The following is a 24552-nucleotide window of genomic DNA, read 5'->3' on the forward strand; positions in this document are numbered from 1 at the left end:
CTTTAATAATAAAATGAGACTGAGATACTGAAGTTTATATTGAAAAATGTTTTTTTGTACTTAAGCCCTAGATAACAGAATAAAAGAGTGAATTGTACCATTATTCACCTTTCATAACCTCAGGAGGTTGGCTTTCCAACCTGTCTTTGCTGTCCGTCCTTTGCAAGGGGGTGATGGCTTCCTCCGATTTCTCCTCCTCTGCTTTCTCTGCCTCTGCAATAGCAAGAGCAAGTTCTCCATGCTTTGCCTCGTAATGAGGGCTGGCAACTGATATCCTTCATAATATACCATGAATAAACAAATTAAATTTCTCAGCAAAATGAGTATGATGAGGGACATCTTGGTATGTATCCCACTGCATAGCTGGGCTATGTGGAGGAAATTGCGGCTTTTCATCTGGAAGTTCCATTGGGGGACACACAATTGATCACCTCGGGAGGGAGTCAATAGATTAACTCGGGTAGAGGATGTTGCAGCAGGATGGATCTACATATCGTAAGTTTAGAATCACAAATTTACGGGTTGTTGCGTTTTAACTTCAACACAGGAAGAGGCTGAAACTTTGGAAAAAAACATGAAGGAAGCTAGTGAGAATTACGTCATCCTGAATTAAACTCTGAGTTTGTACTGCATGTACAAAAACAGCTGAGTTGACTGTGGATGCTATTGTGAAAAGTATGAGTCAGAGTACCTTGTTTCTCATCTTTAACAGAAGGGGGTGCTGTGGGAGGTAGAGACTGTGTTGGCTCAGCGCTGGGCTCTTGCTCTGTGTTCTCCTCCTCTACCTTCTTCTCCTCAGACGGGGCTGCCGGCAGGTCAGGTGCACCTTTCGGCTCCTCCTCGGGCTTGACTCCCTCTTCTGAGTCTGCCTTCTCCCTGGGAGGTTCATCCTGTGATGCTTCCTTACACGTGATTGGAGGCTGAAGGGAGAGACAGTTGCACAAATAAAGCACAGAGGACTAAAATGGAATGCTAAATTATCAATTGCAGTGACTGTCTTGATAAATGACGTCATTATTTATAATTACATTCTCAGACTTTAACAGATGCGTGGTCATCAGATTTACCCACATCAAAGTAATACATTACCTTCAGGAATACTACATAATACTTAAACATTATTATATTACAACATAAACAGTGACCTGTATTCAATCAACATTTTTCCTTAACTTTGAAAAACAAAGTCATTTTTAATTGTCAGTCACAGTTAAGGACAAATGCTGATTTGTGTCTGAGTGCCTGCCATTTTTTAATACGCTGACTAAACTGATATTGTGCCCCTCCAAGCCCATGGCCCCAGGTGCCAGGCACACAGGGGGCAGGACCCCCTGTAGTTTCACATCAGGTGGACCTGAGCTCTTACATCCACTGGGTCCGTGGTGTCACTGCTCTCATTCTCTTTCTCTATGTCTTTCTCTGTTTCCTTCTCGGGCCCTAGCTGACTGTCGCCCTCCTCCTTCTCTGCCTCTTTGTCATTCTTCTCCAGCTTGTCAGGGGGAGATGGGGTGGCTGTTGACACAGAAAAAGACAAACGGTGGGTCACCATGCCAGGTGCTTGACTTCGTCAGACTTCCTCAAAGGAGTGTTATTCTCATGTAATCACAACGTTTCTGCAGCATTGCATCCGAATGACGACAGCACTGCAAATTTAAAGCAAGCTATGAGTCATTTCTCCAGGCCAGAAGAGAAGTGAGCCATACCTCGTGTGTATTAGCAGTGTGTGGGTGTCTGACTAAGCAGTGCATTAATTGTAAAATATCAGGTAGCATTAGAAGTGCCTGAGCGCCCCCTGCTGGAGATAAGTTGCTGTGCAGTATGTGAGTACGAATGGACAGTGCCGAACCTGGTTTAGAGGTGCAGGGGGTGTTGTTGCAGCTGGGTTCTGGGGTTGGTGTGGCAGTTTTGACAGGGGAGGAGGCACGGGATGATTTCTTGGAGTCGGCGCTGACCTCCGGTTTCAGCTCTGGTATGCTCCACTTCCCATTGATGTGCTCAAACTCCTGGACCTGGACAAACATCACCACAGTTTCATGCAAGGCAAGCACATGGAGAGGAATCCAAAGACAGAGTACAGCAAAAAGGTTGTGTAACTCAACTGTACCTTGCATTCGATGAATTTATGGAATGAATGTATAACAGATGTTTGTGACTCTACCTTCTTCAAAATGAAAATAAATTGCTGCTATCATTTTTCGTCACTTTTCAGTGCACAACATTCTCAAAACCATTTGACGCAACCAGTTATGGAAAACCAGACAGAAACAAATTATTTTGTAGACTTCAGGCATTAATGGCATTGCTCTATTCTGACATATTTATCTATTTGTAGTTTTTGGAGGGAAATGTTTACAACCCTTATCCATCAACTGCTAATATTACCTAGAGAAAATCTGGAATGTTACTTTGCTTCATTGAATGACTTTTGTAAAAAAAAAAAAAAAATTAATGTAAAAAGTGAAACAAGGGTACTCATTGGATCCCAGGCGTATCAATGAAGAATATGTGCACAGTGCATCCATGTGGAAATCTTGAGAAAATTTTCTGGAGCAGTTTATCTCAACATTACTCCAGACATTTACCTCAGGATTTCTGCATGGATGCACTGTGCACGTTTTCCTCTTTGCTAACTTTACCTATTGGTATCACCTGCTTTTCTGCCACTTCCTACCCCTTCCTTGGTGACCTCTGAACGCTGACCTTCTTTTTGACCAGAGACATGACCCCGATCCTGGTGAGCACCGGCTGCCGGCACAGCCCTTCTCTCGGCACCCCGTCCGCAAACGTCTCAGAGCCGTCTGCTACTGGCTCACACAGGTGTCGCATGAAGAGAGAGACGTATGCCCTGAGAGAGAGAGAGAGAGAGAGAGAGATTAAGAGAGTCAGAGAATGACAATGAAGAGACAGGAGTAACAGAAAGAAGGAAGAGGAATGGGAACAGGTTTGAGGGATGGAATAGAAGAGCAGAAAAGACATAATTATAAGCCTGTAATAAAAGATTGTGCACAAATTATTATGGTCTGTATGAGAATAGTAGAAACAGTAAGACAGCATAGTCCATACAGCTTTGCGATAGCAGAAGAACGGCAGTAGCAGTGCTACAGACATGATCATCACTTCATCTCGTCCCTCCTCTCTCTCGCCCCCACCCCAACCCTCCCTCATCTCTCCTATTGCCCTCAACTCTCTACCGCCTTACTTGAACTCTTTCTCCGTCTTGCCCCGTAGATCCCGGACGAGCCACTGGCAGGAGAATGCATCTTGGGCAGGCATGCCCCATCGCATCACTGCATTCAGGAAGGCCTTTCGCTGACGAGTGTTAAAGCCCAAGACCTGGAGTGAGAAGGAAGTCACAGATAGAGAAATAAAATTTTAATTTATCTTAATGAGACTGTAAGGACATTTAATTAACCTTGAACAAGTAGCAATGCTTATACTAGCATTTACCTCAATGTTACCCCCCACCCTGGCCAGCAGGGGGGGCAGTGGCTTGTCCTTCTCATTCCTTAGCTGGCGCCGTGACTGCCTGCGGCCTGAGAAAAACAGAGAGCAGGTCCATCACATCACCGTGTCCAACATGCACATTGGTTACGCCTGTAATGTTCTATTTTGTACTCTTGCCATTGTTTAAGTGATGGGAATTACAGTAAAAAGGCCAAGCATCTCCGTCTCTTTTTTTTTTTTATTCCCAAGCCAAATCCATGTTTACAAGACTTTTGGCAGGGGAATAAATTGCCATTAGTCTGTAAAACATGACTAAGCAATATACTGAGGTTTTTCCTCAATATAGCAGAGCAGTGGCTTTGCAGACAGACAGACGGACATACCTTCTGGCCTATCATCGAAATCCTCATCTTCCTCCTCGGAGCCCACTGAATACTCGGACTGGTTATCTGAAATATCAGCATGCCACTCTGAAACAGCACATGGTGTACCGTCAATAGGCTAGGCCCATCAGCTACACTGCTCTCAGCTAGGCAATTGGAACTGCTCTACAAAACAGTTCGTTTTAAAAACAAATTATCTCCAGCCTACTGAAATAACAATGGAATGGCACAAATAACAGTACATTCAAATTAAATATGAAGAACAAGGGGAAAAAAGAAGACAAAGTCAGAGGAGAAAGTTGGTACAAATTTTCACTTGCACAGGAAAGAGTCACAGATTACAAGACACAAGCCTCCCTCACAGTTACTTTTCTAAATCTAAAGATTTAAGATTATTATTTTGACCCAAAGTAAGTCAAAAAATTGAGACATGTGTTTGATGCATAGTGTGATTACCTGGCTGGTGCTATTACAAACATTTTGAAAAAACATGGATGTAGAAAGACAGGGCTAATTGATCTTATTTTTAAAAGACCCTGTCATAAATATATAGGTGTACCTGGGAAGAACGTAATACATACAGATTCTGTTTTAGGGGAGACTGTCTCCTGCTCTTCGAAATACAAAACAGAGGAGAATTATGAAGAAATTATACACTCAACACTGAACTGAAAAGCATCTGATAAAGGACAGATTGCAACACTTTCAAACTGCTACCACAAAGCCTCTTATCAAATAAACAATTTAGTGTGTTATTCACAACTAATTATGCTTTTGGGAAATACTGCAGAATAAAAGCTGGAGTCTGTGAGATGGTTGAAACCATTTCATAAGAGAAAATGAGAGAGAAAAATACACACAAAAACACAAATGGGACAATGCAAATTCAGACAGTGCTTTACCTATTGCCATTACAAACACAATGCCTATGGCTCATACAGGAAGAAAAAACGGCAACGGTAATGTAAAAGGAGATGGTCTGCCCCGGTTTCCGATCTGCAGATGCTCACCTGTTCTGCACTGCACCTTTACTGTGGTGCAATGCCTTCATTGAAAAATCCAGGAGGATGCCCTTCTGCACTCCAGACCCTGAGACACTGTCTGTCTTTCTCCTTGTAATCCTCTTCCTCTATTTCCACCTCTATCTTACTCATATCCCTCTTTCTTATTACTTCCTTCCTTTTCTCTTCACCCCTCCTCCTTCTCTTCCCCTCCATGTCTCCTCCACCAGTCCCTCCGCCTATGTTTTCCTAACCTCTCCCTCTTGCTCCACATCCTGCTGTCTTTGTCTCTCAGGTGTGTGTACCTTGGTCCTCCTGTGCAGCATCGTTGTAGTTGACCTGCTTGCGGACCCTCTTGCCCTTGCCCAGGTTGCGGGCCAGGTCCTCCTGCTGCTGCTCGTAGTGGTGCCTCAGCAGCTTCTCCCAGTAATCTGGGTCCACGTTCTCCTCCTGCTTAATGATCTCCCTCTCAACCTCCTCAATCTACAGACATACGCATACACGCAAACACACCCACACATACACACACAGACACAGACGCAGGACAGAGAGCTTATACAGAGCCTTTAAAATTATGCGATCTTAAATATTAATTATATAGTTATTGTGTCAAACAAATTAATGGCCAATTATATATCTATATATATCTATATATATATATATATATATATATATATATATATATATATATATATATATATATATACATACATACATATATATATATATATATATATATACTGTAGACATATCATGTTCTTACTCATATGGCTTGGAAGTACTTGCCTTTGTCCCTTTGTCCTTCGGTATAACTGGGCCACATCTTGTGCCATTCCTTTAACTTGGCTACCTCCTTCAATCAACCATCAGTCTTTCTCTCTCTAGGTAACACTAAATGAGCACAGGCGCTCGACTTCTCTCTCCCTGGTGCCCTTCTCCTTCCTCCATTTTGACATATTCTCAATCTCACCCACCTTGTCCTCCTCCCGCACCATGTACCGGGCCACCTTGAAGGAACTCAGGTACTCGTTCATGTTCTGCATGTCTGAGTCGTCCGTGGCATCCTGGCTACGGTCCAGCAGTCTCTCGATGGCTGTGCTGTCATAATGTATCACGCTGCTGTCCTCGTCCTTATTTTCCCCCGCTGGGCAGGGGCAGAGAGAGGACAGTGGGACAGGGTGACAGACAACAAGGATACAAACGACAACAGGGACACCCAGTAAGAACAGAGTTAGGGCTTTTACAAACATATGCTGCTCATGGCTGAATGATCACAGTGTGCTCTGTTAACTCTATAAGAAAAAGAAACTAGTAACTCCATGCTTTGCCCTCACTCTCCTCTCTGCCAGGTGTCCTATGCATATTCTTACCTTAAAACCTCAAATCCTCTTCTTCCCTGATCATTCCACTCTCCTGTACTCAGCCCGTTATTTTCTCCACCTCCCTAATCATTCTTTCATCTCCATAACCCTGACTATTGCTCTCCCCTTCTCCATAACTCCTGTTCCTTATCTCCCCCTCTCCGTAACCAGTTGTCCCTCTTCCCCTCATCCCAACTATCTCATTGTCTAACTCCAATACCTACATTCCCCTACCTATAACCACTCCTTCATTTCCCAAACCCCTCCACTTTCATGTCTGGGCCCCTCCTCCTTGCCCCCTTTGCTTCCAAACCTTCCTCACTTCACATTCCAGCCTCGCTTACACTCAATCTCATCCTTGAAGAGCTCTTCAGTGCCAAACTTGAGGATGTCATCCAGCTCCTGTTTGGACATGGACCCGGCTTTAGACCCCAGCCCGGGCCGCACCACCAGGTGCGTCAGCATCATCTTTCGCTTGGCCACCTGGGTGACCCGCTCCTCCACTGAAGCTCGAGTCACAAAGCGATAGATCATCACCTTGTTGGCCTGGCCGATGCGGTGGGCGCGACTGAAGGCCTGCAAGAAAACAGGAGAAAGGGAAATGGGGAAGGAGAGATATAACAGAAGAAGAGGGGAAGTGAACAAGTCAAAGGGGCAACAAATGTGGCATGAACTAATGGTCCAATTAAATGTGAAATGGAAGAAGTACTTTGTGTCACTGTAAGGGTTGAGTGACAGGTATAGGCAGACAGATGGGAAGAATACCTGAATGTCATTATGGGGATTCCAGTCTGAGTCAAAAATGATGACCGTGTCAGCAGTAGCCAGATTAATGCCCAGACCTCCTGCCCGTGTGGACAACAGGAAACAAAACTGACATGCACCAGGAGCTGAAAGTGTGAGTGAGAGAGAGAGAGAAAGTGAGAGATGTAAATGCACAGAAAGAAAGCTTGCACAAATAGCACATCGCCGAATGCCACAGAAACAAACACAATGTCTTGTATCCAGAGGGGGAGGAAATGACGCCTCTCACCATTGAACCTGTCAATGGCCTCCTGCCGCATGGCACCCGTGATCCCCCCATCGATGCGCTCATACTTATAGCCTTCGAAATCCAGAAAGTCCTCCAGAAGGTCAAGCATCTTGGTCATCTGAGGACAGAAAGAAGGGAAAGGTGTGTGTGTGGGTGCGGGGGGTGGGGGTGATGGGTCAGGGTGGAGGGGTGTGACTGCTTTATCTCAGCAGAATTTCACATACAAAGCTGAACAGAAGCTTCTGCGTACTCAGCCCTCAATCAACACAACTAATAACCTGCACCCCAATTCTCCAGCACATAAATCCATGCCTTCACAGTAGACCTGCACCGTCCTTGGACGCCAAAATGACTTTGCAGCAGTAATAGTTTCGCATTACCTGGGAGAAGACGAGCACTCGATGACCCTGCTCATTCAGCTTCCTCAGCATCTTCTGTAACAGCAGCAGCTTTCCTGACGCCTTGGTCAGAGCCGTGCCCTCATACGCTCCACTAGCTGTCTTAGTCGCCTCCTAAACACCACAAACAATAACCACAGGCAAAATAACACTGGCGTCAGTGTTAGCATTCTGAAAGCACTGACAAATACATGGCAGGCTTGCTTGTAGGAGCACATAGCTTGTAGGAGCACACAGTCTTGGCGGTGTAGACTACAGTTGCTGAAGCTATTCTAAATACATTAGATTGGGACAGAAGCAAGGAGAAAAGAGAAAGGCGTCCATGCTGCATTGAGTCTGTGAATCCATGTCATCTTTCACCTCATGAAATGACTTCAGAACCAATATATTTGAATATAGTTTTGTTTGGACACCTGGAAGAGGCAGGTTTGAGAAGAAAATACTCAATAAGACAAGAGATTCTGTGGTACATCAGCAATATTAGAACAGCAACAAGGTTCTCCAGTAAGCCACTAATAAACACGCAGCCGAAACAGGTATAGGCCGTTCAAGGACAGATCCAGCATTCTGCTTTATAACAAGACCTATCCACACCAGGGATGCATACTCTAAGACAGGCCATATGAAGGTCAAATAGACTGCTATTGGGAGGCAATCACACATCTCCACGCACAGGTAACAAATCCTAGGTTCAGCTCATTGAAAAACAAAAAACACCTTTGTCAGGAGGTTTGCCACATTCTAACACAGCAACCTCTGTTGCTTGAGTCGGACCAGGAAGGCAGCAGCTCTGAGAAACTGAGGTATATTTATGAATGAGGTCTCTTCCTGCCTTTCTCCTGCACCATCCATTACTCAATTTTTATATGGTTTCCTGGAAAGCATCTATTGATTTTATTTTAAATGGTTTCAATGCCACAGTCCTGACTGAGCATGTGCTGTTGTGATCCATAGCTTTTCAGCAGGCTCCTTGGAGGTGGAGATCTGTCTGGTACTAGAAGACAGATGGCACTATCTGATGTGATGTGACCTCCCATCATCATCAGTCATGTTTTTTTAGGCAGGTTGCCTGATTTGCTTCTGTAGACTTTTAAAGCTGATCAGAAATACCTGTAAAATTTAGATTTCACTCAAAGTACTTTAAATAGTTGATAAAATTCACATATTTGCTCATTTTCAATACCTTATGTCTGCCATACACTAAATGGCTAGATGCCGTCAATAGAATAAATACAGAATTTATAGCAGAAATAAATAGAAAACAGCAGCCTGTCGACTGATTAGGTTTAGATTAATCATGATTAGAACATTCATGATTTTGCTGGAAGAACTACTTTACTACATCACAGAGAGTGAACTGGGAGGCTACAGTAGGGTCTTTATTTTCAAAGATGTATACTCCAACAGTATCTACAGAACCTATGTGGCTAGAAAATATTTAGTAAGTTTCCTGGAAGCAACAGGAACACTTGAGGGTAGTTACACCAGTGGTAAACGCAAAAAAAGTTAAAGCTGTCACCAGAGCAGCCACAGAGCTGTCAGGAAACAAGTAAGTGCAATTACCATGGCAGCCACAGGGAAAAGGTAGGGGTGGTTACAGCACTTCTTCAGGTCCATCATGATGTTGAGTAGGGACACCTGATTCCCCCCACCCTTGGAGTTTAGTGCTTCAAAGTTACGAGTCAGGATGAACTTGTAGTATTTTCTGATTGGACAGACAGAGGGAGAGTCCAGTTAATACACTCATACTGTAATGAAACTTCTCCAGGGCAATCTTTCAGACAATGCCTGAAACAAATGGGATGACTGCGTTCTCACCTCCAGCTCATCTATATCTTTTGAAACACCAGCTCCAAAACTCCTGACATTCATTACACTTCTGAGAAACCTGCACCTCTTCACCTCTATACTGTTCCTCTCAGCCATGGTCAATGACACAAGCTTTGTACATCTCTGCTATCCCATGAGGCAAATTATTACTGCAAGTTGAACAGTACTAAGATCGTCCGCGCTTGCACAAAACCAATTCTCAATTGAGTAAAAAATTGAGATGCAGGACTTCCATCACATCATTTCATAAACCCTGCTCCCTCCCCTCCTCACTTCTGCATAGGGCTGAGCTCCACACGGACGATTAGCTCCGTCTTGGATGGCATGTTCTTGAAAACGTCGGCCTTCAGCCTTCTCAGCATGTGTGGGCCGAGCAGGTCATGAAGCTTCTTGATCTGGTCCTCCTTGGAGATGTCAGCAAACTCCTCAAGGAAGCCCTCCAGGTTACTAGTGGAAAACAGAGGGAGTGAGTGTGTGCATGTGTGTGTGTGAGTGTGTGTGTGTGCGTCTGAGTGTGTGCATGTGTGTGTGTGTTTGTGTGTGTACGTGAATGTGTGTGCGTGTGTGTGTGTGTGTGCGTGTGTGCATGTGCGCATTTTCAGGGTGCCTACTTGAAGCGGTTGGGAGTAAGGAAATTGAGCAGGTGGAAGAGCTCCTCCAGGTTGTTCTGCAGTGGAGTGCCTGTCAGCAGAAGCTTGTGATCAATCTTGTAGTCATTCAGCCTCCTGAAGAACTGACATAGAGCAAGCAAAGGAGGGAGATGTGAGACACACATACCGTCCCACATAGGTGCACAGACAAAACTTAGCCACAATGACATGATAGCAGACCCAAATGTCATCAGAGACGTTCATACTATATACAGAGCTTGGAATGCTCTTCACTGAAAGGCATTATTCATTAACGTTATTGCAATGAAACATGAATCTGAGATGTGTTGACCGACTCTGCTGACCTATTGTTACCTCAATGTTTCATTAATTATTGTTCCAAGAATTCTGCCTGCTTTAAACTGAATGTAAAATATTAAACACGCTGATGTCACATGACGGACACCTAATGTTAGTATATGTTGAACACTCTATTGTCCTACAGTAATACTATATTATATGGTTATACAGTATATTGCAATGCATGTGTTTGCACTGAACTGACTGAAATGCCTTTGCTTGTAGATGCAGAGATGCAATCCGAAATTCCACAGCATCAAATTCTACCAGAAAACACCATCATGACTGCCAGGAAAAAAATTTCATCAATTAGATAAAAAAGCTCAAAGGTAATTTTCCAGGTATTAGCACACTAATACATATAGCAACACACAAACACACATGTGCAAACACACACAGGTACCTTTGACTGGTTGTTCTTGAGGCGGTGGGCCTCATCCACCACCAGGCAGGCCCAGTCGATGGACTTGAGGGCTGTCTGATCAATGGTCACAAGCTCATAGGAGGTCAGAAGCACATGGAATTTAATTGGCGCCTCTCTCTGGACACATGACAGCAGTGATGGGTGTTGGGATGAGGTGGTTCAGGGGAACAAACATTAAGATAGTGGTCACTGGTAGAAATAGAAGCGGCAAATTCTGCCAGCACATGACAGAATAACGTGAGGTTAACAAATGATACTTTCTACATTGTTTTGCACAACAATAAATTTGATCAAATATTCCATAAAGGTGTTACATTTTAGTGTCACATGACCAATAAAATGGGAGTGACCACAGTCATCTCCTCCCTCTTTCTCTACACTCTTCCTTCCCTTCCCCTCTTCTTTTCTTTTTTATCTTCTTCCCTTCTCTCTCCTCTCCTCACCCGTAACTTGAAGGCCTTCTTCCCACCCTTGACAGCTGAGTCGTCGAAGGTCAGTTCATTCTCACGGATGATAGCCCGGCTCTCCTTGTCCCCAGTGTAGGTCACCACATAGAAGTTAGGTGCCCACATCTCAAACTCACGCTCCCAGTTAATAATGGTGGAGAGCGGGGCGCTGACCAGGAACGGGCCCTTGGTGTGACCCTGAGGGAAGAATGTGAGAAAATATGACATGTAAGTGTGTTGCTTCGAGCGACTGAGTATCAGTCACGCAAGGCTGTATCAGTGTGGCTGAGTATCAAACGTTGCAGTCTGAGTATTAATAACTGCTGTGTTGTGTAAATTTGTCTGAAAATCAGTCAATGCAATGGGTCTCTATGGCACAAATATATTCCAATTAATGAAGTTAATCTGTCAGTACATCACAGCTGTTACTGCTCAGTCCAGTCAGATGATGTGGTCGCACCAGGTCTCCAGCCCCTACCTCCTTTAAGAGGGAATAGAGAAAGACGATAGTCTGGATAGTCTTGCCCAGGCCCATCTCATCTGCCAAGATGGTGTCTGTTCCCTGAGCCCAGGAGAAGCGCAGCCAGTTAAGTCCCTCCAGCTGGTAGAGGTGCAGCGTCCCTCCTGTCACAGACACAAACTCTGGCTGCTCCTCATACTTGACCGTGGGCTGGAGAAAGGAAGGTGAAGAGGGCATGACCAGAAACAGAAGATGAGAGGGGCAAAAATATGCAGTGCACCATAATCATGTAGCACATGTGTACAACCAGTGTACAACATGTGTACAAAGGCAGGGCTGTCCAATCCTTTTCCTGGGGATCTACCATCCTGTTGGTTTTCATTTCAACCCTAATTTGGCACACCTGACTCAGTACAATGAGATCTCTAGCTATTGCATGGGTTGTTAGGGTTGTTATGATAACCTACAGGACGGTAGATCTCCAGGAACAGGATTAGGCAGCCCTGGTTTAAGGTAATGTAGACCTTGGATCTTCTCAGTCCAGACTAATGATAGTTGTCCTTTACAGAACAGGCCAATGAGGTTTTTCTCAAGAAGAACAAGCTAACAAACTCACATCATTTACAGGAGAGCTTGGGGGTTCATCACTGTCCTCCTTCCTCGAGTTCCTCATCCTCCTCGGCTTGTCTGGGTCGTCCTTCATCACTTCCTCTCTACAACAAAGCACAGAAAAGCTTATCTATGTAATAGAGAATCGGCAGGTAATAAAAAATAAAATAAGAACAGCAGAAAAAACAGCTGCTACTATACAAACAGACAAAAGAGAATGTACACAGATTAGTGCACTTACAACCACTATAAATAGACTAAACCAGTCATCATGAAACTGAGTCCCAAGGCTCCTGAGTTCTAGCTGGTTTTTGTCACAGCTAAACTTCCTTCTACAGGAGTCACTTGCCATTTCGCACATTAAAATGAAGGAAAGAAGTATCCATTCTGATGCAGTGTAGCCTTAAGAAGACCATCCTTCAACATACATTAAAAGTGTTGTTATGAAGGATCCACAGGTCACTACTATTCAGTGGTTGCAATCATAGTTGGAAGAAACACAAGCACACAGTGAGTACCCAAGCTTGAGAACATAACACCTGGACAAAACGATCAAGACATAAATATAATGGCAACAAAACAACAACCAACAAAACTCCTTCACCCTTCTCCTCCCTCATCTGCCAAAGCACATACAGTATGGGGCGACACAGCTCAGGAGGTAAGAGCGGTTGTCTGGCAGTCAGAGAGTTGCCGGTTCGATCCCCCACCCTGGGCATGTCGAAGTGTCCCTGAGCAAGACACCTAACCCCTAATTGCTCCCAATGAGTTGATTGGTACCTTGCATGGCAGCCTTTCACCATTGATGTGTGAGTGTGTGTGTGAATGGGTGAATGAGAGGCATCTGTAACTGTAAAGCGCTTTGGATAAAAGCGCTATATAAATGCAGTCCATTTACCATTACTACGGAGTTATACAAATAAACACACCACTCATTACCTGTGCCTCCAGTAGTTGGCTTTGTGGGTGTTGAACTCTGGGATCTCCAAGTCATCCCTCTCCCAGGTGCACTGATCATAGGTCAGGTCTCTCCACTTGACCAGGTAGTGGTAATTCCCCTTCTTATCCACACTGCCCAACATACACATCTTAATGGAAACTTTACTTGCCAAAGAGAACATGAATCAAATAAACCATCTCAAGTATCAATGAGCATTGCTGAAGAAACATGATCTAGGAGCACACACACAAACAAACAAACACACACACACTCACCTGTGGTTGATGATGCGATGTATCATCATCCACTCAGACTTGATCCCATAACGGTAGAACTTCTCCTCCAGGGCAGCATACTGTGGGTCTTTAGCTCGCCTCTTCTCGCTCTTCCCATCCTCCTCTCCACCGGACCCATAGTCTAGACTAGGGGGCTCATCCATGTCTGTCTTTCTCTGGTAGTTCCGGAACATGACTGAGTGGAAGATCTCCAGCTGAGTCCAGGAATGGGTAAACAGGAAGAACAGAATAAGATGGACAGCTTGAATGAAACTGTAATGAATGCAGAAAAAGTAATTTGGTGACACAGACTCACAGACTCAACACAAATCCAACATTAACCCAAACTAACCGCCTCTTCTTCCTCAGCCATTTTGATCCATTAGATTCTCCTTCTCTCAGAAGTCCACTGCCAACCCTCAATCTCCTCTCCGCCCTTCAGACCCTCCCCTCACCTGTAACTCTGTGATCCAGGTGCAGTGCCAGTAAGACTGTCCGGTCAACTTGACAAAGAACTCCCTCTCAGCACGCCCTTTCATGGGTGGGGGAGGGGGCGCCTGAGGGTCAGCGTCAGGGGCAGGGGGCACAGGCACCGGAGGAGGGGGTTCACCCCAGCGCCAGTGGAGGATCCTCTGTACCCTCCCTTTGATTGGAGGACACTGTGGCAAAACAGGACAAAGAAAAGCAGGAGGGTGAACCATTAGAAAGCTTAGTCGATTTGGCCAAGAAGACTTACACTTTTGCCTCATCATACTGGCCTTGTGCTGCTGTAACTCACCGTGCAGCGCGGGCATAGCCACTCCCCATTGGGTATCTCCGGCAGGGGCGGGTTGAGGCAGTGAATGTGATAGGAGGAGGGGCAAGAGTCACAGCAAAGAAGCTCCCCCCCATCCTTGCAGACACGGCAGAACTCCATGTGGTCATCCTCCTCTTCCTCGCCTCCAGTGCCCCCAGCCACCAGCTCTGGGCCACCTCCATCCTCGCACTCCTCCTCAAAATCTTCAAAGTCCTCCTCCTTCGCCTCCCACTGGATCCCCTCTTTCTCCTAAGGAACAGGAATATCAACCATGCAGAAACACAAGGCTAGAAAATGCTTTGTTATTTTTCCTTTATTATTTTTGAAGGTACTCTGAGTGGAGTTTTACCTCTCCATTGGAGGTACGCTATTCGGACCTTTAGTCTCAGACTACCGACTAATTACCCGAAGCGCAGCGTTCAAAGCCGCCCCATGCCCAGTACCCTTTGAAGACTAGTCAGCTTTCTGTTGGATAAGCAGTTAAGGACTGGAGTTACTGGTCAATTTGCAGTACATTTCCCTTACCCATTTCCCACTCATTTCACTTATCATTCATCCTGTTACGGTCAGACCCTAGACCAGGTCGTAACATGGGGTAAGGAACACTGGGTATTAACAATGTTGACAAGGGCCATCAAACATCTGATTGCAACAACGCCCTTGCAAACCGCTCATTACCAAATGGGGACTATATTTTTTTCTGGCTGAACCGCATGATAATGGAGATATAACAGACAATTACACATACAGAAGGAGCACCTACAGAGTATACTCTCACAGCAAGTTAATATTCTTGGGCTGTAGGGGCTATTTTTCAGGTTTCAGGTTGGGCTACTGGCTACTCACACAGTGAGGGCAGCTCCATTTGCCCTCAGGAGCTTTCTCGAGCTCAGGCTCCAGGCACACCAGGTGGTATGCCCGGGGGCAGGTGTCACACAGGATGATCTCGCCACCCTGCTGGCACACCTCACAGTAATCCTGGTGATCAGTTTCATAGCCGTCCCCTTCTTCATCTCCCAACACTGCACAGAGACAGGAAAGAATGTGAGGGATGAGGAGAAAAACAAAGTAACAGAGAGCCAAAAAGAGTAAAATATTTAATGTGGAAGAGAAACTAATAATTGCAGGTTTTATAGGTCCTTTGTTCATTTTAAATGGCCTAGCAAACTGAATTGTGGCAGACTGAACAGCGTAGGGTACCATGTAGTGACAGAATGAAGACAACTGGGACTGGCTCAGAAAGAAAGAGAGGGAGAGGGACAGATAGCGGAAGTATAGTCAGAGGATCCCTACTTTTTTTCTTCTTCTTGGCTGGACGGCCTCTCTTGTTCTTCTTGACTCGACCAGAGCTGTCAGAGCGGACAGAGGAGCTGTGTACACTGGAGTCCTCCTGCTCTGAGTCGTCCTCATCTAAGTCCTCACTCTGAAGGACGAGAGGGTCAGAATTTTAGAATCTGAGACCAAATACAGACCCTCAGACAAGCACATTCAAACACACATGCCCACACACGTGCGCGCACACACACAAACACAGACACACACTGATTCTCACAGAGCTGCTCTTCTTTCTCTTGTTGCCCAGCATGCCCAGTTTAATGCGCAGTGGTGCCATCTTCTTTCCTTTGACCTTCTTCTTTTCTGGCACACGAGGACTCTTGCTGCGCCTCTTATACCCTGGGCCTGGGAAGGAGGAAGAGGATAATGAAGAAGGTCGAATGAAAATGGACCTGGTTCTTGAGATGCAGCCTGATTTATAAAACCCCAGCACATGCCATTATTAGAGAAAGGTTGTATGCTTTGTAAGTTCTTTTTATTCCACATTCCTTCATAAACTTCTGTCCCGACTCACCCTTGCCCTCTTTGGTCTTGGCCTTGCGGAGTGGAGGAGGCTGGGGTGGTGGTTCGGGGACAGCGGTTGCCGCGGAGACCTGCTCGGCGACAGCAGCAGCAGCCGCTGCAGCAGCTGCTGCCACGGCAGCAGCGGAACCCTTGAACGGGTTGTTTGAGCTGAACTCACGCCACTTGGCCCCCAAGATGGTCATCATCTTAGACATGGGAATTTTGGGGTTTTTCTTGGCAATCATGGGCCTGTGGAGATGAGGGAGGTGGTGAACTGCTTCCGACACATTGTGAATCTGATTACAAAGCTGATTTATCTGCCATGTTGGTTTTAAATTTGCCGCACATAACAGAAGAGAGAAAACTCAATGATGTGTTTCTCCTTTAATGCGATACAAAGATTGCAGCCAAAAAAACAATTTTAGGTGAGTTTTTTCTTCCCATAAAAAACCTGATAAGAATGCATATCTACTTCAGAATATTCAGGAGGCTACATGGCAGGTTGGTTCATGGACATGCACTGCATTTGGAGAATGCAGTGTATGTCCCAGTTCTTTGTGAGTCAAAGGAAGCATCCCTAAAATTACCTCATGAACTGACTGAAGGCTTTGTAGTTGGTAAGTGTGCGGTAATCTTCATCTGTGAAGGTGTGATCCACGTCCTCCAGCCCCCAGTCTTGCGCCAGTTGCCCTGATGTCTTCTGTTCCACTGGCTGGAGAGGTGTGCACAGTCAGAAAGTGGCAGACTCACAGCCAATCAGAAAGTACATATTTAGAGATTTAAATTTCAGACACAAGAAAACATTTTCAACATTATATGGCCATTTAAATGTGGTACTTCATCCTTCATCAAATGCTATATTTGGGGTAACATTTCCAATGTAATTTTCATTTTAATGTGAACGATAGCATCTGAACCATGCAACATAGTACATTCACAGATTTATTTGATTATAACTAGAAACAAAAGCCATTTGAGATCCAGCTTTAAAACCATTGTTTGATGTAAGATTTTCTTGACAAACAGGCCTGAGAATTAATAGACAGATATTTACGGTTCTTCTGCATCATTTTTGGCCTACATTAGTATTTGCATTGCATGTGAACTTTGAGCTTCCTTTCTTTTTGATTTAGTTTAAGGACAGACATGTCTTATAGAGGGGAAACCACACCTAATTAATTGAATAAATCAGATTATTAGTTATGTCTATAACGGCCCCCAGTTTAAAAAAATTGTGTTCTAGACGGCTGAATGACTGACCACAGGAAAGTTTCCTCCTTACCTTGACTGTTTCCTCCTGATTGCTGTCTCCATCCTCTTTTTTCTTTTTCTTGGTCTTCTTCTCCTTCTTCTCCTTATGTTTCTTTCTTTTCTTTTTCCCCCCAGCTGTGAAATCACTAGCTCCACTGTCTGAGTGCTCCCCATACTCTCTCTCTGAGTCTCTTTCTATATCACTGTCCTGAGAGAGAGAGAGAAAGAGAGAGGTTTAAAAACCTGAATACTGTGATCGATCATGCTTGCAACTATTGCTAAATAAGTTGAAATCAGCGTAGGTAGCATTGTAAGAAAGCTTACAATCTTCTTGCATTTGTGAGCTTTGGTCGCCTTTCCATCTTTGTCCTTCTTTTTTGCCTCCTTCTTTTTCTTGGGGCCCCGTTTCTTCTTCGTTGTCTCATCCCTGTCCGACGTCTCTCCTCCTTCTTCACACTCATCTGAATGTGTGGGCAGGGGGTGGGGGGACATGAGCGAATTACTACTATTTCCCACTGACAGGAATACCCCCCAGTGCCGTGCATTATTCACTTAATCTGTTTCATATACAATTAAGCCCAACAATATCACTGTATGTATGAATGCATACACATTGTTATCTCTCTACTCTTAATGCCCCATACTTTCTCGTCAATGACTTGTTTTTTGAAGGAACTCCCACACCAAAAGAACAGCCTGAGCTGCTGAAATAATCTATAATTTTCCCCCAGGCCTTATATATTGGTCTTTCATGATCTGAACGGAACAAAGGAAACAGCCAAGAACATCTACCTACAGATAATAACTAGACAAGCAAACATTCTATTAGGGGAATAGCTCACCCTAAGTTTAATAATACAATCTAAATCACTGGTACACAATTGAGTGTGCCCACAATTGCTCTCATTTGCATAAAGAGTACCAAATACTATGAAAAACAAATTGCAGGCTACAAGCAACATTTCCACATTAAGAACAAATATTTAAACGGGCAAAGGAGAATTTTGTCTTCTTTCAACATACTAGCCTACTACAGCTGCAATAACTAACCTACTGTAATGATTTAATTTCAACATAAGATATTAAAAATGTATCTTAAGAGTATAGCTGCATTAATTACAGAAACATTTACGATCAGACATGTAGCCCATAGCATCTACGCAGTACACCCAGAAATAAAATGTGTTTTTAAAATACGCAAAGTTTTCATGAAAAAAAAAACAACTTTCAAAGCAGAGAAGCAGTTGATAAATTAATATCCGACAGTTTTATATTAAATTATCTTATATTTACCCTTCAAACGTAATCACCTTTTAATGCTTACACTACATAATACATATGGGATAACAACACGCCAAACACCAAAATTGGCTTTCTGATCCTCGTCGCCCTAGGTACATGAATTAGATTTTATTGCCTATCTTCGTTGGTAAACACGCAGTTTCGCCCGGGAAAGGTCCTGCATTTTCACCCAAATCAGCTGCTAAGCGCAGCCAGAGGCGGCAGCAACGCACACTCTGGGCTCGGTGATTTTGAGGCCGCAAGCGAGGCAATGATGAACTGAAACGACTCCCTCCCACTGTTAATTCCCACACCTGCGTCGCGACCGCCAGACTATACCCCAAGTTTATGCCACTGAGGAATTGGGCAGAACACCGATAGAAGCGGGCTGATTTGTGCATTCGTTTTAACCCGTTAAAACAAATGTTCATTTAGCGAGGCCCTGGTAAATTCCATATTGTAGCCGATATCCTGCGTGTTCATTTAAATAGCCTATGTTTCACAGTTGGGCTATAACCCAAAATCCTTTGTACATAGGCCTGTTGTAAAATATTTTACAGCTTTATGCATTAATAATAAATGAAAGACACAAAGTCTTTGTAATTCCACCTTACAACAAGTTTCAACTTTTTTCTCAGGCTGTTTCAGAACCTGCTTATAGGCTACTTTGCTATATAATGGGCTACACAAAATATTAACAATTCTATTTTAAACAGCCTATAACTGTTTCAGTGTTAAGGGAGCTTTACAACTAATGAATTAACGAATCTTGAGGGAATCCTGAGTCAACTCTTTCAGCATCTGTCCTTTATTCAGATAGACTTGGAATATATCGCACATAAAGCCTGCGAACTTTTTTCAACGTACATATCGATTTGTTTATTCATTTGTGTGATTTATGAGTGTTCTTTATTAGTTTTACCGATGAAAGTTGCCTTAAAATATTCACACAATTGTGGTAAGCAATGTCTGAATGTCCTTTCCTGAACCGTCCCTGTCAGTGGGACAGTGGGTAGGGTCAAGTTTATTTGACTGTGACACAAGCGTTCATTCAATCAAATGTAACCCTCCAGCTCACGCTCTCGCACTTAGCACTATTATATGAAACACGACACATTCTAGAAAGAAAATATTGAGGCAGGGAGAGTCCATGTTTGTAAACGGAGCTGCATAATATATGGTGCAATGCAACCTATTTATATTTGAATTAGCCTTTATTAAAACTGAAGGAAAAAATCTAATTCATACACAAGAAGGGATAATTGTCTGTGGACGGTAAGCTTATCTGAAGCCAAAACTTCAAAGAAAATTAACAGAGTTAAGTCCTAAGTTTAGCAAAAGTTGTTTTTCGACTCATAACGAGCTAAAAGATTGTCGTGCACAAGTAGCTGGTGGAACAGAAAAATATGAGCATAAAGTGGAAAATTAGAACGGTATATGCAACATGTTTCACTCTCGCTTTATTATTTTGGTTTATACTAGCTGTGTTAGCTAACGTTGCTATTTAGTATGCGCGCTCCCGAGTCTTTAGCCAGTCTCTACTGTACCTGGCGCGGCTCGTGTTGCAGTTTCTCTAGGCGCCACCGGCGAGTTTATGTCGCTTGCGTTCTCTTCTAGGTCTCCGTCTTCTTCATCAAAATCTCCTCCCTCGGAATTAACCACCATGCCCTCATCTTCCTCAGAGGCGCGTAGAGGAGAGGACATTATATTCCTGTCACCGACCCAGTGCGCGAAAATTAGAAATCTATTTCTCCCGAATTATGATTTTTAAAAATATTCAAATCGACACACAAAAAGTGGGGGACGTTTTGGAATATTTTACACTACAAGGCAGAGAAACAAAGATGGCCGCCCTTATATTTATTTTTTAACAACCCCCCCAATAAGAAAAAAAATCCCCTTACATAAAAAAATGGCTGACTATATTATTTCAGAACGCCCCCCTCCTCCTCCTACTCTCTCTCTATCGCTCTCTCTCGCTCCCCCTCCCTCCTCAAAAATAGTCACATTGTTACAAGAAAGGGTGTTTCACTGGGTGCAAAAATGCATTGTTACATGTAAATTTTCTTCGATTGGTCACGAAGTCAGGCTTTCGTGGTTCCTGGATTTCTATCGAGACTTGTTGTTACAACTCGCGCTTTCCATACTGCAGAGTGCAACACAAATCTAACAAATATGGCTACCTTAATGTTCTTAAAGGCCCCCACCGTGGTATAAAATTATTTTGGAGCAGGGGGATTGTGTATCAGGGAGGCAGTTTGTAGGATGGGGTAGGGTAAGGGGAGGGGAGGGGAGGGGAGGGGAGGGGAGGGGGGTGTTTGAGTATTAGGAAATATGCAGCGCCCATGCCCAGACATACATCAGATTGCCTTGTTTATAATTTGTCTACTTAATAATAGTAATATGTCATATAAAAATCCATCCCAAATTTAACACAGAATCAGTACCACACTCCAAATCAGTATAAAGGCAGGGCAAAACATAAACACTACTTTCAAAAGCTAAAATAGAAAGTGAAAGAAAATGAAAAATTAATATGGAAAGGCACAGAGCATCTTAAAACCTAAACCATAGGTTCACATAAACTGAAATATTAGAGAAACATACTCAAACAATGGGCTAACCACAACACTTATAAAGACATAATAAAACCTGTAGGAACGTTACATGTTAGGAAAAAGATTGTCACACTCGTTTTCTCAGCTCTGAAGTAAATCAGTGACCTGACACACAATCGGTTCCCACATTGAGCAAGGTGACTTTGTATAAAGCGCTTAGAGAGAACAGAAAGCATGTCAGACGCACCCTGCAACTTCCATATAAGGAGAACTGAGTAATACAGTGTAGATGAGGAGCAAAACACTTCTGGAGAACTGCCACTGATACAAAACAATCAACTACGCTAACAATTACTTGTCTATCAGATTGAAACAAACACACTGCCACAGTAAAGTAGAGAGTATCAAAGTAAGGGAAGGTGCTCATATTGTTACTGTGACTGGAGATTTTAAAAATCAAATGCTTGGTCCATATCCAATTAATTCTAATAAACAAATTGCACATTGAGTTAGATATTGAGTGAAATTTTACCTTTTATTGTACAATACATAATTCACAAGTAATCATTGAGGAAGAAACTGTACTTGAATGATTATAATATGGACATTTAGGGTGGTAATGAAGGTCTTGCATAAAATGTGTCAAATACATAGTGTGAGTGAAGCAAGTAAATGTGGGGAACTGTTGGACCTCAATTTATGTGATTCAATACATTTAACAGACTTCAGAATAAGAAAAATTTTATTTTACAAGTGTAAAACATCCCTAGTTGAGACAGGAGTAGTAAGCAAGAGGTGCGGAAGAGGGGTGGAGCCCTTCGCCTTTTGCGAATTCCATAGTAAACATGATCAGTTGTGATTTTATGATAGACTTAAAGCTTCTTTAGTACAATCGTATATCTACACTGTTATTTCATAGTTATTGCACTGTTTTATTTCATTACAGTATGCATATAAGTGAATGAAAAACACAGATATTGTAGTTATAGATTAAATAATGTCACCTGAAATTCATCACATGCTATCTGAGGCTGAATTATCATAAAATGGCATCAAACTAAGTTTCATGAATGACAAAACTACATTTCACTGAATATGGTAAATATTTTGTCATAACTACCATATATATTTTGTCATAACTTTGTCATGTATATATATATATATTTTTTTTTTGTCATAACTACTCGGATGCTACTTCTGAGTACAGAGTAGCATGATTATAGCAAGTTTATTTCCTTTATTTTGGGATGGTTCATCCATTTTAAAAAACGTTGGCACATTTATTCATAATCTTAATTCCTGTTTACAGATGGTGCATATTTATGGTATAACGATAGGGACTTCACTCATATTTTACCTCACACACAAATCTATTAAATGCTTGTGTGTGAAGTAGGATGCTCCTTCCAGATATAATGCAGAGCCTTTCCAGTTAAAGTGGAATTCAAAAAACCTCATACCTATTGCCCAATAATATAACAAGGAACTAGAAATGAGATTCAAGAGAGGGACAAAAGAAGAATGGACTGACATGTAGGGAAAGTGTCGCTATTAACCCCCAACCACCACCTCACATAATTGTGACAAAAGAATGTTTTGTCATGGCTATTTGTTTTCTTTCCTTATTCTGGTTTTCAGTTACCCTCACACAACACATTTTCTGTGGTCTTCCTTTTGTGCTTACAACTCTGTGAGGTCATCATTGAAGTAGAGGCAAATAGACTGGGAGAAGAGGTCACGGTCAATGCGATTGTTGTAGAAGTCTTCATCTTCATCTGGGATGTTGTTTTCATTTAGGGTCTTGCTCATGTCCAGGGTGACACCGTTATGCTTCCAGGTGTAGCCTGTGGCGTGGGAGTTGTAGTACAGGTAGCGTTGCAGAATCTCATTCAGGGTTTCTTCAGAACACACCTGGCCAAGAGAGCAGGAAAGGTGAAGTATGAATTTAGGCTTTCACCCTACTCAAGGGTACAAGTCATGTCACACCTGAGATTCAAACTCATCTTCTGATGTTAGATTGCTACAGGGCTAGTGATGACAAGTAAAATTTAGGTCTATGCAGCTAAATTACCTCCACTTCTTACAAAGTTTATCCTTTTACTTCAGGTGTTTTAATTAAACTGATTCTAGTAATAGCCATTGCTGTGCATGTATGTGCGGTTCAGATTTAAGGCCATTCAGATTTAAATTTTTATCTTTGAGCAGTAAGGTCTTCAGTTCCATAGTACTGGATACTGAGACCTTTATATTTCAGCCTGCTTCAGAGTTAACCCTGCAGCAAGAGCACCCCCTGGTGTTCTGTTAGCTCACCTCCAAACTCTGCTCCTGAGAGGTGAGAGTGTTGATGATACGAATCCACCTCGTCTTGGCTGACAGCAGCCCAATCTCATAGCGTTTGTCTCTCCACCATGGTGTTCCAAAGTCATTGGCCCAGTCAGTGCAGGGGTAGGGAGGGGGCACGTGTACAAAACGCCCCCTGGGTGTGTAGTACTTCATGCAACCAGTCAAGGGGTCCACATGGGTCTGAATCTGAGTGAAAATATGAATTTTACAACACCAACATACTGAATACAGTGCTGAAAATAAGACTGGCCAAAAATTCTGACACATGTATTAACTATGGTGACAACTTCTCACTCACATCTTCTGTCTTCGGGTTGAACCAGTGGCTGATGTCCTTTCCAGCACACTCAATCATAGGCTTTAGAAGCACATCACCTTGAAAAGTAAAAAAAACTGCTGACATGGCTCATTCAGAACCCCCGTGGACGAAACAGCTCCCAACATTTCTAGCAAAACTAAAGATACTTTTTCATTAAAATAAAGATCTTAAAAACTCCTAGAGCTATTTGAAAAGGTGGAAAACATTTTAGCCACCATAGCAGTACAAGAAATAAATTTCAATTCAGTAAAAAAAACTGTTGACACTATGTTTCAGCAAAAGACATTTTGTAAACACTTACCTTTGTATTCATTCACTAACGGCGTCAAGTCACGAACCTTTCCTAGGTATGACACCCAAATGTCTCCAATTGTGTTGTGTAGCGAGACTTCATTCGGAGTAAAATATTTTGGCCGGTGCATTATTTTCACAAATTAGACCTTACGCATATGCATGTGGATGAAGGTAGCTATACACTGAAATGGTTAACATAAGTCAAAATTCAAGACTATTAGGCCACTTCATACGTTTCAGGAAGGCGTTGCAGAACTGTCTGTATGTAACTTCTCGCTTCGTTGCTGTGGTGACCGCCACCAGCATTTCACAGACTT

The 24552-nt window shown here is 43.2% G+C and overlaps 2 protein-coding genes across 5 annotated transcripts in view; both read right to left on the minus strand.

The window, feature by feature from the left end:
• chd3 (chromodomain helicase DNA binding protein 3) overlaps positions 1-20633 on the minus strand; it is a 36743-nt gene extending 16110 nt beyond the window's left edge. For 3 of the 4 annotated variants that reach the window (XM_035411353.1, XM_035411350.1, XM_035411354.1), the window contains exons 1-33: positions 20269-20633; positions 17765-17901; positions 17472-17648; positions 16777-16901; positions 16200-16438; positions 15903-16030; positions 15644-15773; positions 15197-15372; positions 14333-14599; positions 14010-14213; positions 13555-13769; positions 13279-13410; positions 12347-12443; positions 11749-11940; positions 11268-11468; positions 10804-10941; positions 10062-10183; positions 9724-9897; positions 9184-9325; positions 7603-7734; positions 7223-7340; positions 6955-7079; positions 6534-6765; positions 5803-5972; positions 5134-5311; positions 3828-3914; positions 3448-3533; positions 3200-3333; positions 2701-2845; positions 1847-2009; positions 1367-1512; positions 692-920; positions 109-213 (exon numbers count right to left, since the gene is read on the minus strand). In XM_035411353.1, the coding sequence (XP_035267244.1) occupies positions 109-213; positions 692-920; positions 1367-1512; positions 1847-2009; positions 2701-2845; positions 3200-3333; positions 3448-3533; positions 3828-3914; positions 5134-5311; positions 5803-5972; positions 6534-6765; positions 6955-7079; positions 7223-7340; positions 7603-7734; positions 9184-9325; positions 9724-9897; positions 10062-10183; positions 10804-10941; positions 11268-11468; positions 11749-11940; positions 12347-12443; positions 13279-13410; positions 13555-13769; positions 14010-14213; positions 14333-14599; positions 15197-15372; positions 15644-15773; positions 15903-16030; positions 16200-16438; positions 16777-16901; positions 17472-17648; positions 17765-17901; positions 20269-20425 (5203 nt within the window). In that variant the 5' untranslated portion in view covers positions 20426-20633. The remainder of the gene's footprint in view (positions 1-108; positions 214-691; positions 921-1366; positions 1513-1846; positions 2010-2700; positions 2846-3199; positions 3334-3447; positions 3534-3827; positions 3915-5133; positions 5312-5802; positions 5973-6533; positions 6766-6954; positions 7080-7222; positions 7341-7602; positions 7735-9183; positions 9326-9723; positions 9898-10061; positions 10184-10803; positions 10942-11267; positions 11469-11748; positions 11941-12346; positions 12444-13278; positions 13411-13554; positions 13770-14009; positions 14214-14332; positions 14600-15196; positions 15373-15643; positions 15774-15902; positions 16031-16199; positions 16439-16776; positions 16902-17471; positions 17649-17764; positions 17902-20268) is intronic. The other variant, XM_035411352.1, reaches the window with a different exon arrangement.
• A 1162-nt stretch (positions 20634-21795) lies between these two features.
• LOC118223470 (cytochrome b5 domain-containing protein 1) lies at positions 21796-24513 on the minus strand. Its single transcript, XM_035410054.1, has 4 exons — positions 24243-24513; positions 23921-23997; positions 23590-23808; positions 21796-23190 (listed from the first exon to the last, which is right to left on the minus strand). Exons 1-4 carry the CDS (start codon positions 24361-24363, stop codon positions 22960-22962), a joined length of 648 nt encoding a protein of 215 aa, XP_035265945.1. The 5' UTR covers positions 24364-24513; the 3' UTR covers positions 21796-22959.
• Positions 24514-24552: the final 39 nt, after the last annotated feature.

This window comes from Anguilla anguilla, chromosome 3, assembly GCF_013347855.1.
Source record: "Anguilla anguilla isolate fAngAng1 chromosome 3, fAngAng1.pri, whole genome shotgun sequence".
In the NCBI taxonomy this organism is placed as follows: Eukaryota; Metazoa; Chordata; class Actinopteri; order Anguilliformes; family Anguillidae; genus Anguilla; species Anguilla anguilla.